Below are 13,688 nucleotides of genomic sequence, written 5' to 3'. Positions count from 1 at the left end.
GTCACTTAACGACGGGGATACATTCTGAGAAATGTGTCGTTAGGTGATTTCATCGTTGTGCAAACATCATAGAATGTGCTTATGCAAACCTAGATGATACAGCCTCCTACACATACAGGCTGTATGGTATGGCCTGTTGCTCCTAGGCTGCAAGTTTGTATAGCATGTTACTGTACTGGCAGTTGTAACACAATAGTCAGTAGTTGTGTATCTAAACATAGAAAAGGTACAGTAAAAATATGGTATTAAAGATAAAAAGTGGTACACCTGTATAGGGCACTTACCATGAAGGGAGCTTGCAGGCCTGTAAGTTGCTCTGAATGAGTGAGTGAATGTGAAGGCCTAGGACATTACTGTATACTACTGTAGACTTTATAAACACTGTACACTTAGGCTACACTAAATTTATTAAAAAACTTTTTTCTTTCTTCAATAATAACCTTAGCTAACTTTAGGTTTTTTACTTCATAAACTTTTTAATTTTTTTAAACTTTTTGATTCTTTTGTAATAACAGTTTAAAACGCAAACACATTGTACAGCTGTGCAAAAATATTTTCTTTATATTCTTATTTTATAAGCTTTTTATATTTTTAAACTTATTTATTTTTTACTTTTAAGCTTTTTTGTTAAAAATTAAGACAAAAACACACACATTAACCTAGGTCTACACCGGGTCAGGATCATCAATATCACTATTTTCTACCTCCAAGTCTTGTCCCACTGGAAAGTCTTCAGGGGCAGTAACATGCATGGAGCTGTTGTCTCCTATGATAACAATGCCTTCTTCTGGAATACCTCCTGAAGGACTTGAAGGTTTGTTACACCAGCATCACCACAAACATGTGAATAATGCATTGTGCTATGACGTTACGATGGCTATGGATGTCACCAGATGATAGGAATTTTTCAGGTCTGTTATAATCCTATGAGATCATCGTTGTATATGTGGTCTGTTGTTGACTGAAATGTCTTTATGCGGCACATGACTATGCTTTGGTGCTTGGAGTTTTTTCTGATACATAGTGATCAGCTTAAAGCAATTGAAAAGATCTAAACCAGGAGAGTGAAAGGATAAAGTTTAGTTAGCTCCCTGTGATAGCAATCTGGAGTTTGGATTGGAGAGGAGTCAAATTGTAGGTAGGAATACTAGTTAGGAAGGCTTAAAGAAGTTCAAGAGCTTTAACTTAGTAAACTTATTTAACTTAACTGAGATGATGAAATAATGAATGAATGCATGACAGGGAGTGAAGAAAAGAGGAAATATCAGAGAGGTAGACTGTGTAATTGAAAGAACCTAGAGATTGATAGATTATAAAAAGGTGAGTAAGAGAGGTAGTCTGCGTTTTGGGCCTGGATTACTGGTGCAGTCACCAAAAAGGAGGATAAAGAAGAAATAAGTGGATTTGAAGTGTTGGGAGAGATTTCAGTTTTGAACATGCTGAGTTTGAGGTACTGGTGATGCATCTAGGTGGAGATGGCCAGTAGGCAATTGGATATAAAAATAGGAAGTTCATTGGAGAGGCCAAGAGGAAAACTGTAGACTTAGGAATCACCAGCATGTAAGTGATGATTGATGAAAGAGAACATAGGGAGTGAGAAGAGACAAGAAGAAAGCCAATGGTGGGACTCTGGGGAACACACCAATAGTTGAATATACTCTGAGGAAGTGGATATTGGGAATGAATAGAAGAAGAAGTAGATTAGGAAGAAGGTGTCATAGGAACTGAGGGAAGAAAGAATTCCATGAAGGAGTAGGTGTCAGTAGTCTCCAAAGCCAGAAGTCACGTAAGATATTGATTGGCTTTGGAAATTAGAAGTTCAGTTAGAGCAGTTTGGGACAGAGGAGCATTTCTGTTGGAATGGTAATTTGCAACCTACCTTTGCCATTTACTTATTCTGTGACTTGGGAAAGCCATTTACCTTTGTCTCTTTGTCTGTAAAGAGGTGGTTGGCCTCTCTGTGGGTTTCAGTGTGTTATCTGTGGAGCCTCATGGGTTCAGAAAAGGTGCTTTGAGGCCCTTCAAGGAGATCAGGGATAAGGTCAGATATTTACTGGGGGGAGGAGGTACAGATATTCTATTCCTGATTCAAACAAAGCAGCTAGAGCAGCTTGATTTTTTTAAAAAATCTATTTTAAATATTTGGCTTTAGTATAAGATTTCATTTGAAGAAACAGCGCAGTAAAAGAAATGTGAAAAATACTGGCTTACAGGAGCCATGAGATACCTTCAAGCATTAGAAGCTATAGAATTAATAGCTGATGTTCAAAATTCCTATACTAGATGAAGATCATAATAGATGCTAACTTGCTCATGTTTTGGATTTTATTCAGAGGTTAACATTAGTGTCTGAGTTTATGTAATAATAATTATTCTTATTCTCATTAGGAATGAAAACTGAACTTCTAAACAGCTCTATTCTATTTTATACTTTGTTAAAAACCTTTTTATGTGTCTTACCAGGTTGTGACTCAGAAGATCTTTTGGAAGAATTGCTCTGCTGTTTGATGCAGTTAATCACTGATGTTCCGCTCTTGTAAGTTCTGGCTAAGCCAGGATTTGTTTTATCTTCTTTGTACATTGAAGATGGTAATTGATCATGTTGAATAGTCCGTAGGTCCTGGTGTAGTACTTGATGTATGTCTCCACATACATCTGTGGAGTTCTTTCTTTTCTCTCTCTTGCCTAATAATATTTATACTCCTACTATTCATCATCAAAGCAAGAATTTTATGTTGTTAAGGGGAAAATAATCAAACTGTTTAGCAATATTAAACATATGGTAGGCACAGAATTAGGTTAATCTCTGTAATGAGATCTTATAGATGTCTGTAAACAGGGTTTTAAGAGAGAAGCAGTTTGAATCTAATCCATATGTGGTAGAGGCAGCTAGTTGTCCACCCAATATTTGTTCTCTCCTTCTTCCTTACTTCCTGATTTTATTTCTGGCCTCTTTTGGGGAAGCTGGGATTTCTATTTCTAGCCTTACTTGAAGCTGGATGTGGTCAATGAGATGTCGGGGGAGGTTCTCCAGGGAAACTTGTGGGTAAAGCTTTTTAAGGGGACCTGACTCAGCTAGGAGATGTGTCTTTCTGTCCTTGACAGCCCTCTCTCCTGCTGTCTGGAATTTGGTCAGGGTGTTTGGAGTTGTGTGTCTGTCTTGGCACCATGAGCCAGGAGACTCACAAAATTCTGCTTTGATGTCATTGAGCTGCTGAACCAAAGACATCAGCTACCACCCGCCCCTCCCCCCGGACTTTTCATGTGAGAAAAATAGACTCTTATTTGTCTGCTGTAACTGGATTTCTGTTATTACTACAGCTGAACGCAATTCCTTTATGATTCAAAATGTTTACTTTTAAAGCAGGTACTCTCAACTTATTTCTAAATTGTCTCTCTGAGGATCCTTTTTAGACATTTTTTTCTTAATTGCCTTTCCCCTTAATGAAATTTGAATACCCCAGATACACTGAGTATCTGTTTATGCACTGTGGCCCTTTGGAGGCCACAAATCATTATAATATCTATGAAGTTTTTCACCCCTGAAGAAGCAATTTTCACTCTCTTGGGAGTGATACCACTCATGTTGAGAATGCATATTTTAAAGGAATTATTTTTGAAATAAAGAAGTAGATTTTAAGATTTATCATCACAGAATCTCAATCTACATGGAGATATCGTTGGAAATGTGCTATTTGCCTGTTGCCCAAAAAGGAAAGACAGGTATTTGTGAGAAAACGAGTTCCTGGCCTCCGTCGTGCATAGTGCAGTGCCCAGAATTATAATCTAGATTTAGGAATGAGAGCCCCAAGCCCTGTTGTGATTGGTCTGGTGATGTGCAGCCTGGAAGTAGGGCTGAGACAACTGGGGAGTCATCCGATGGGGAAGGACACAGGGCAAAATGTCCCGTGCAACTTGAACTCTTGTGGCAGACACAGATATTTGCACCCCTGATATCCTTTCTCACCTTCCTTTCTAAGAGATCTCCAATATTGTTTGGGGGGCCAGTGTGTGCCCAGCTTAGTTTTCAGTGTGTGCCCAGCTTAGTTTTCAGGCACCTTAGGAACTAACTGTGGCCCCGTGATGTAGTTTGGGCCAATTATATGTCAGCAGAAGTCATGAACTTGCAGAGCATGTACCTCCAGCTTTTTCCCCTTTGCCCTTCTCTTCCTTTCTGGAACCATGCTTGGGCCATCTTGAAACTATGATGTTGAGTGCCACATGCAAAGAATAGTGTCCCTGGAGCATGGAACTGTTACACCAGCCCTAGATTGCTTATCTTTGGATTTCTTCTTACGTGAAAAAAATAAACACTTATTTTGGTTAAGCCACTGTGGTTAGGTTTCTGTTACATATGGTCCAGTGTGGGAGGGGAACATATATTGTCTACTATTTACTTGTCATAGTGTGTGTAATGCTTCATGTGTTCCTGATTTAATTTTAAAAATAGCACCCACCTCTATTACATTTATGTCATAACCAAATACCAGCAATTTAGTATATATCCTAAATGAGTACTTTTTTTTTTTTCCCCTAAACCTTTGTTGATAAAATGTCTTGGTGAAGTTAAGGGGGATGGAAATAGTAAATCCCTGTAGCTGGTAAATAAGCCATGAATACCTTGAATAGACCAGCCACTTAAACACTCTTGGGGAACAAGCAGACAGTGTTGTAATATATCAGACATTTCAGTGTTTTAATGTGTTTATACTTTTTAAATGAACTGAAAATGCACAGACAACCAGATGTCTTGTATTATGTACACTCAGCTTTAACCAGCTGCTGAAACAATTTCTTATGATTTAATGTTCTTGGAACTCCATCCTACAAGAAGGTTTGTCTTGGTAACAGTTTCCATGTGAAACCAAACTACTATTTAAATGTTTCATCTGCTGTAACCATAGTGTAGTGTTATGGATCAGCTTATAATTTAAGGGGGAATATTAACATATGAAAACTGGGGATGCTCTTACACCTGACCATCATCAGTCTTGCTATAAGCTTTTCATGTTGAACATGGGCATGCCAGTGTTGCTTTAACAGGTGGGTAGCAAGAGGGATCTAATTTTAATGGCCACCGAGGGTAATTCAAAACTAGCTTAAACATTTCTTATGAGACTGTGAAATCATTCTATTAATATTGAAAGCAAGTGATTACCAAGAACACAGATATATAGATATTTGGAGATCTAGTATAAACTAAGTTTTAAATGATACTTTATTATTAGGAGAATAGGATCAAATGTAGTAGTTTAGATAAACTCTCAGACTTTGTAGGAATTCATTTGTAATGAAGATTGGCTTTTAAGTAGTTAGTGGATACTGCTTCTCAGACAGATTGGATTTTTTGATAAAATATTAATTCTCTGAGGTATTAATCTTCAAAGTCAGATTAAAATTGCACATCTTCCAGGAATCCTTCCTTAACTCCATATGTCTCAGCATTCATATTTTAAAATAAAGAAGTTGTGCACAGGCTCATGACGTGACATTTTTCAGTGTATATTGGGTTGATCCCACTAGAATTGGCATAAGCTTTCCAAAAGTAAAGCCTTGTCTTTGTTATACTTTCTCCTGTGAATGAGAGAGGAGTAAAGTAAGATAAAGATCTTTTCCTCAAGATACTAATAGAAAGTGTAGTAGAAAGAGCAGGGTTGGCAGGCCAGAGTTGAGAGCACAACACTTAGGATTTGTGACAGAGTATCAGTTCTCACAGTGTTACTGTAACGGTTGGATGAGACCCTGTGGCTGAACCCAGTAGTGGAGTCTGGTGGGGCCCTAGCAGCAGAAGCGGTTATGTTGTAGGGGCCCATACTTGTGTTTGGGGAACTGCTTGTGAGGCTTTTTTATTATGAAATAGAAGTTATCTTGAGAACTTGAACTGAATTTCTTTCCATGTCTCTCTCTCTCTTTTTCCGTGTCTCCCTTTTTATCTATTTTTGTTGCTGTTTTATTTTTGTCAAAGCTGTCACTGTTGGCTGTATGTGGTGATGCCATTGTCAAGAACAGGTCCTACTCCTTTCCTCCTGTGCCACCACTCTGGACAGGTCCCTGTGAGGTCTGCTCAGAGTGGGCCTTTCTGTTGGCCCCAGGCCGGACCTCCAGCCTCTTTCTCTGAGATCCACTGATGTGTTCTTCTCCTTTGTCAACCTGTGAACTCACTGAGGACTGGGCCTGCTTAATTCTCAAGCTGGCCCTGATTTGCATATTTTTAAATAATAATTTAACCTAAGAGACCTTATCTAGTTTTTTCCTAAGTTACATATTGATAAAGATGAGATACTTGTAACTGATTGCCTTCACTGTGTTTTTCGGGGAGTGTGTGTCTATTTATGTAGTGTGACTCTGTCTGCTTCTTGAGCACAGATGGTATCTGATGTTACCTGCTAACCTTGTCGACACCACTCATTCTCCTTCAGCGCTGTTGGTATCCTTACTAATTTGGAACATGCCAATCCACTCCTCTCTCCAAGGCCTTTGCCCTTTCTTCTTCTGTCTTGAATATCTCCCCTCAGATATCTGCATGGCTCACGTCTTGACCTCCTTCAAGCTTCCTTCTGCTCAAAGATTGGCTTCTTAGAAACAGCTGCTCTGACTACCCTAAAATAGTACCCCTCTCATTCTCTGTCCTTTTATTGTGCTTTATTCTTTGCCTTAACACTTATCAGTACTTTTCATATTATCTGTTATTTCTCTTGCTTGTATTTCTCAAATAAAATTAGAATGAAACCTCCATGAAAAGAAGGACTCTTTTTGTGCCAGCATTTATTTGCCTACTGCGGTATCCCCAGTACTCAGGTTAGCCATGCATATGGTAGGCTCTCAAGAAATATTTGTTGAATGAGTAAATTAGTAGGGGCACAACCTATTCAGTGTGCTTAAAGCATTTTGTTTGTTTGTTTCTCAGCGTCTAGTCTACATGGAAACATAGTGTTGCACTAAGGCGTATTCCATTGCAAGTATAGTGGCTCAAAGCCCTTTGCAGTTGGTACTTTATAACAACTAGATGTCTTATAGACATTAATAGTAAAAAGGGGCTACTAGAAGCTGAAACACTGAGAGGTAACATCTGACGATATTTAAGGAAATAGATTAATTAGTTATAAATGCTGAGTGGTCTGGGGTCATTTAGTTTAGGGACAATCAGCTTATATCTCAGTAGTCCCCGGATTATCCCTTTACAGTATAACAGTTTCTTTTTCGTTAAGTTCATCCTCAAAAACATATATTGTGACTATACTGCGTGTATATACTGTACTAGGCCCTGGGCAAAAAAAGCCGAGACTTTTGAAGAGCTTAGAGATGGATAGATACATAGAAGGATAGCCCAGTAAGAGGAACAGTTGATAAATGCTACAGTTGTTGGAGCTGCAGTGCTTTGCAGTGACTGGGTCGTTCAGGAGGCAGAAAGAAGCTCGATAGGCCCTCTTGGGTGTGAAGAATGTGTTTGGAGAATCACAAGTGCATTAGTGTGATGAGAGCAAAGAGTTTGTGGGAGATTGGGAATGGAGAAGCTATGTTGTTTGGTGTAGCAAAGACTTGAATATTGGAAGGACTAAAGAGCTGATTATGTTTAGGGTTCTCTGTTTATTAAGATACGAAAGAACATAATATAGTTTTTAGAGCTATTTCTCTAAAATCTATTTGGAAAGTATTTGGGGAGACATAAAAGTGATTAGGAATCTTATTTATAAAATTCACTTTATCCACAAGATTTATGAAATGTAATAAAATGACAAAAAATGCACATTTATTTGACCCATAGACTAATGTTATTGGCTTAGATGTTATACTGTAGAAAATTTGAATATTGAAAACTTTTAGTGCTAACAGTGAGTAAGAGGTTCAAGAACCTCAAGAGCCATCAACAATTTCTTTATGAAGTCTACAAGTTGTTGGAAGAAAGGGAAGGAATTGGAGAGACCCATGGTGGGCAATGAAGAGCCTAACTTGGGAAAATGCCTTTCTACAGCCCTGCATGTTGATACTGAAACACTTCTCCAAATCTAGCCTCCGCAGAGTGGGTGGCTAAAGCAAGTCAGCATTAAAGTTTTAGGTGCTGTAAGGTAAATATCTAGTGTAGCTTTCTGGTTGAATTAGGTATTTAAGTCATTACAAGCACTGAATGAAAGATTATAGCATTTTCATATACCAAGACAGTATAATATATTAAGTTCGCAATAGCTTTTTTGTTTGAAAGTTGATTTCTGGTGCCTCGGGAAAAAAATCCCAGTTAAAAATTTTTAATACGTAAACCTTTACCAGGTTTGTTGAAGAAATGTGACTAAAATATATCCAGTGCCACAAATAATGTTGCGTTTACAAGATATATGCTCAGATTGTTCATAACTGCTTAACTGGTTATTGTCAAGAAGTATAGGATATATTATGTAGTAGAAGAAAACACTACTAATCCTGAATCCAGAAAATAGAGTTTGAATCCTAGCTCTACCACTAACCAGCAGTGTCACTCCAGGCCTCAGTTTTCTCTTTTTAAAATTGGGGTTAATAGATCATAGGTCATCACTTGGAAAAGGCGTTTGAAAATGTCTAGTTCAGTTGTTTAATATTTAGATATGGAAATTTAAGTGCACGAGTTTGGAGACCAAATCCTGTAGCTATTTGGAGAAACAGCCAGGCAAGTTGATAGTTTAATACATCATGTCCTTAATTGCAGCAGAGAGGCCAGCAGCTGAGAAGGAGCATCTCCTCCTGGCATGAGGTCTGTCTAGGGCTCTCACTGCCTACTCTGTTGCTCAGGACTGTGTTGAGGACCAAAGTAATGCACCTGAAAATGCTTTTGTAAATTTTAAAATGCTTTATGATTATAAAAGTATATTGTCTTACGCTTTCTAAGTACTCAAAAACGTTGAACTTACTTGCTTCTGAGTTAATTTTCATATTTTGAACTTAATAAAGAGTAGTAGCACTTGGTCATTAACAGGTATGGTGGTCATAGGATACAGGATGTTTGAGATCCAAAAGAACAAGACTGAATAATTGTGGGAACTGAAGCAAGTTTCTGTCGTGTGGAGCTGCTTGGAGGAGCTTCTCTGGGTGTTTGGGAGGACAGGTTCTAGCCTGGCATTAAGTATGAAAGCAGCAAAAGCAGAGCCCTGAGTCCTGGCTGTCATTTTGTCTGCATATGCATATTTCTTTGCAAGTTATGGGCTATTTAGAATCATATAACCACTAGATTTTTTAGAGCTGGAATTAAGCTTATTTTATTTATCCTAGCCCTTTTGTTTATATATAATGTCACTGAAGTAGAGAGAAGGGAGGTGACTTTCCTAAGGTCAGTTTGTAGGATTCTTAGGTAACTCAGCCGTAAAAACGTTGACTCTGCCTTCAAAGAATTTTTACCCTTAAAAAAGCAAGTCTGGTACAGAATGCTTTTGTTAATTCCTTTTGCTGTTATTAAAGCATGTATAGCAGAATATGAAAGAGGTAGTTTGACATTAATAACTGCAAATTTTAATTCTACCAACAAACAGATTTTTTTTTTCTTTTTAATTTTTTGTGTCACTTATATAAGTTAATTCTTGACTGAGTAATTTTCAGGCATAATTCAGATCACGTTACATTTGGATATTTAATACTAGTCATTGATGCTGATGCAATTATGTTAAATTGTAATATATGTGTACACATGGTTTGGGAAAAAAATCAAATAGCAAAGAGGGCTTATAATGAAAACAAATATTCTTTGTCCGATTCCTTTTATCCCTTTCCTCCCCAGAGACAACCATTTTTAATTCTTAGCTATTCTGGTGGTTTATATAAACCTCTACCCTTATCTTACCTTTATATTTCTAAACAATATAACACTTTCTTTTTTTTTTAATTAATAGGCTTTATTTTTCAGAGCAGTTTTAGTTTCACAGCAAAATTGAGCAGAAAGTACAGAGAATTCCCATATACCCCTGTCTCCACACATACATAGCCTCCCCCACTATCAACACCCCATACCACAATGGTACATTTGTTGCAGTCACATTGACACATCATTATCTCCCAAAGTCATAGTTTACATTAGGGTTCACTCTTGGTGTACTGTACATTCTATGAGTTTTAACAAACGTATAATGACATGTATCCACCATTATGGTATCATAAGAGTAGTTTCACTGCCTTAATCTTCTGTGCTCTGCCTATTCATCCCTCCCACCCCCCTAATCCCCAGCCACCACTGATCCTTTTACTGTCTCCATAGTTTTGCCTTTTCTAGAATGTCATATAGTTAGAATCATGCAATATGTAGCCTTTTCAGACTGGCTTCATTCACTTTAGTAATATATGTTTCAAGTTTCTCCATGGTCATGGCTTTATAGCATGTTTCTTTTTAGCATTCAATAATATTCCATTGTCTGGATGTACTACATATACATAAATTCACTTTATGCATATATACAGATGTAACCATCATATAAATCTTAGAGTTGAAATTAAGCGCGTACATTTTAAAATTTGATAAAAATATGATAAATTTGGTAAAAAATTGTCCCCTAAAGAGATTATACCAATTATAGGCCGACCAAAAACATTTAACAGAACCTTGCCAATATTCTATATTATAAAATTTCTTGTTTTTTAAAAAAGGAAATCGTATTGTGATTCTTATATGCATTTTCTCATTACAGGTTAGGTTGAACATCTCTTCATATACTTGAAAACCATTTCTAACTTTTGATGAAGGTTTAGAAATCATTTTTAGTTCCTTGGAGCTCTTTTTTCTCTCATTGTTCCTTGTTTTATGAATGCATCATTTTAAGTTGGCATAATTACACTTTATGTGGACACCCACATAACCGTTTTGGTATATTTTCTTTACTATTATGTATCCATCTTAATTTTTGATTTTAAGATATATATATATATATTTTTTTTGTAAGGAAGATCAGCCCTGAGCTAACATCCATGCCAATCCTCCTCTTTTTGCTGAGGAAGACCAGCTCTGAGCTAACATCTATTGCCAATCCTCCTCCATTTTTTTTCCCCCTAAAGCCCCAGTAGGTAGTTGCATGTCATAGTTGCACATCCTTCTAGTTGCTGCATGTGGGACGCGGCCTCAGCATGGCTGGACAAGTGGTGCGTCGGTGCGCGCCCGGGATCCGAACCCAGGCCGCCAATAGCGGAGCGCGCGCACTTAACCGCTAAGCCACGGGGCTGGCCCCTGATTTTAAGATATTTTTAAAAGCTCTTTTTGGTTGTTGAACTTTATTTCAAGAAGATATGTGGCTATATTTTATACCTTGATGCTATATATAGTATATATATAGATGATATATAGTATTAGTTCTTTGAAAACTTCTAGGATAGATTGTTCTATATAAGATTGTTCTATATTGTTTGTATAGATTGTTCTAATACTATACAATATAGATGATATATAGTATTAGTTCTTTGAAAAACCTTGAAAACATGGATTGGATATTTCAGTTTATTTGATCCACCCCCTTAATTTTTACATATGATGAAGTTCTCAGGCAAGGTGGCTGATAAAGGTAAAAAGTGACAGTTCTGAGACTAGGATTCATAGTTTTTGACTCCTAACTTCTAGGCATTTTCTGTTCCACTGTTAAGACTTTTATAAATGCGAAGTATCACCGTGTCTTTGATTTTATTAACTTTAAAACTAGCCATCACTCCTATTGACAGTATCTGCCATATACTATACCACTTTTTAGTCTTTCCTTCCTCATATTTTACTTTTAGAATCTCCACGTTGGCATGACATTGATATTCATAAATTTTGGTCTTAATCTTTTGAACTTGTCAGTTGTTTTTGTTAAACTTATGTTCCATTTACAGTACCGTCGGGTTTCTCATCCAATAGCAAGTTAAAGGAGGATGTTTTTCCCCTCCGTATTCGTTGACTTTGCCCTTAGCCAACACTAACACTCATTTCGCAGAGGCTTTTGTCTTTATCCAAGTGTTCCATTCTGCCTGAGCAGAGCAGTGCAAGGTCACGGCGCCTGTCTTTTTTTTCTTCACATGAAATTAATAACTTGCTCCAACAGTAGTTTGTTCTAGGACATTTCCAGCCCAGATGGTGGAAAGTTCTTGGGATAATATGGCAGCCAAAGCAACACTTTGGCTTTTTAAAGTTGACTTTGTTTTGGTGATTGTGTAATGAAAATCTTCTGAAGATTGTACAAGGACATTAAAACAAGAAAGATCTGTTGGCTTAAAATATTTTTCATCTTTTAAAAACCACCACACTCAGCATGGTAGAATTTTGGTTTCTTTCAAGTATTGGCTTGCCTGGCTCTTTTCCCTGATTATTTGGCACTTAAGATAGCCCAATTAATATATTTAAAATTTTTTTTTCACAAGAATCTAACATCGCCTTGAATTCCTTTTTTTGAGCATTAAAGAAAGTTACAGCAAGAAATGACATTAGAGATCATCTTGCCCAATGCACTTATTTACACATAAGAAAACTGAGACGCAGAGGCGTTATTTGTTGAAGTTAACACTGAGTTTAATACGGAACTTAGAAGCAGATCCAGGGTTTTCTGATTTTGAGTTAATGACTCCTACAGCATACCACAATATGATTTAGTTTTTTATTTGCTCTCATTTCAATATGTCATCAGATTTTAATCAATAAAAGTTCAACTTTAAAATTTACGGCAATCCTGTTTTTAGTTCTTGATTAATTTTTGAACAGATGATACATTTGTATTGTTCAAAAATCCAAACATATTAAAGTGTACATGAACAGTCTCCCTCTTATCCTTGTCCCCCATCTCTCCAGCCCTCCTGTTTGCCTCCATAAGTAACCACTGTTCTTAGGTTTCTCTGTGTCCTTCCTGGACATTTTCATGCATATATATGCAGTTACGAATATAGATTATTTCCCCGTGTTCATACAAAAGATAGGAAATTATACCTATTGTTTTGAACTTTCCTCTTTTTCCAGTTAATCTATCCTGGAAGTTTTCGAACATGAGCATTTAGAGAGCGTTGTCATTTTTATTTTTTATGTTTATTTTATTATTTATTTATTTATTTTATTTTTTTTGTGAGGAAGATCGGCCCTGAGCTAGCATCTGCCAATCCTCCTCTTTTTGCTGAGGAAGACTGGCCCCGGGCTAACATCTGCATCCATCTTCCTCCACTTTACATGGGATGCCGCCACAGCATGGCTTGACAAGCGGTGCGTCGGTGCGCGCCCAGGATCTGACCCGGCGAACCCCGGGCCGCTACAGTGGAGCGCGCACACTTAACCGCTTGCGCCACCGGGCCGGCCCCTCATTTTTATTTTTTAAATAACAACTTTATTGAGATATAATTTAAATACCAAAAAATTTACCCTTTCAAAGTATATAATTCAGTGGTTTTTAGTATATTCACAAAAGTTGTGAAACTATCACTACTAATTCCAAAACTTCATTTACCCCAAAGAGAAACCCTGTACCCATTAGTAGTCATTCCCTATTTCTCCCTCCCCCCTACCCCTAGTAACCACTATTCGGCTTTCTGTCTATATGGATTTGCTCTTTATGGACATTTCATATAAATGGAATCATATGATATGTGGCCTTTTGTGTCTGGCTTCTTTTACTTGGCATAATGTGTTCAAGGCTTATCCATGTTGTAGCATGTCCCAGTACTTCATTCCTTTTTATTGCTGGAAAGTATTCCATTGTATGTATATACCACATTTTGTTTATGCATTCATC

General features: G+C 37.3%; 1 protein-coding gene across 3 annotated transcripts in view; it reads left to right on the top strand.

The window, feature by feature from the left end:
* DYM (dymeclin) overlaps window positions 1-13,688 on the top strand; it is a 437,675-nt gene that overhangs the window by 71,750 nt on the left and 352,237 nt on the right. For all 3 annotated transcript variants that reach the window (XM_087439193.1, XM_004422520.3, XM_087439192.1), the window contains one exon: window positions 2,464-2,536. In XM_087439193.1, the coding sequence (XP_087295319.1) occupies window positions 2,464-2,536 (73 nt within the window). The remainder of the gene's footprint in view (window positions 1-2,463; window positions 2,537-13,688) is intronic.

This window comes from Ceratotherium simum, chromosome 14 (genome assembly GCF_057802395.1).
Source record: "Ceratotherium simum simum isolate JZ-2026a chromosome 14, ASM5780239v1, whole genome shotgun sequence".
NCBI lineage: Eukaryota > Metazoa > Chordata > Mammalia > Perissodactyla > Rhinocerotidae > Ceratotherium > Ceratotherium simum.
This window is presented reverse-complemented; position numbering and strand designations above follow the sequence as displayed.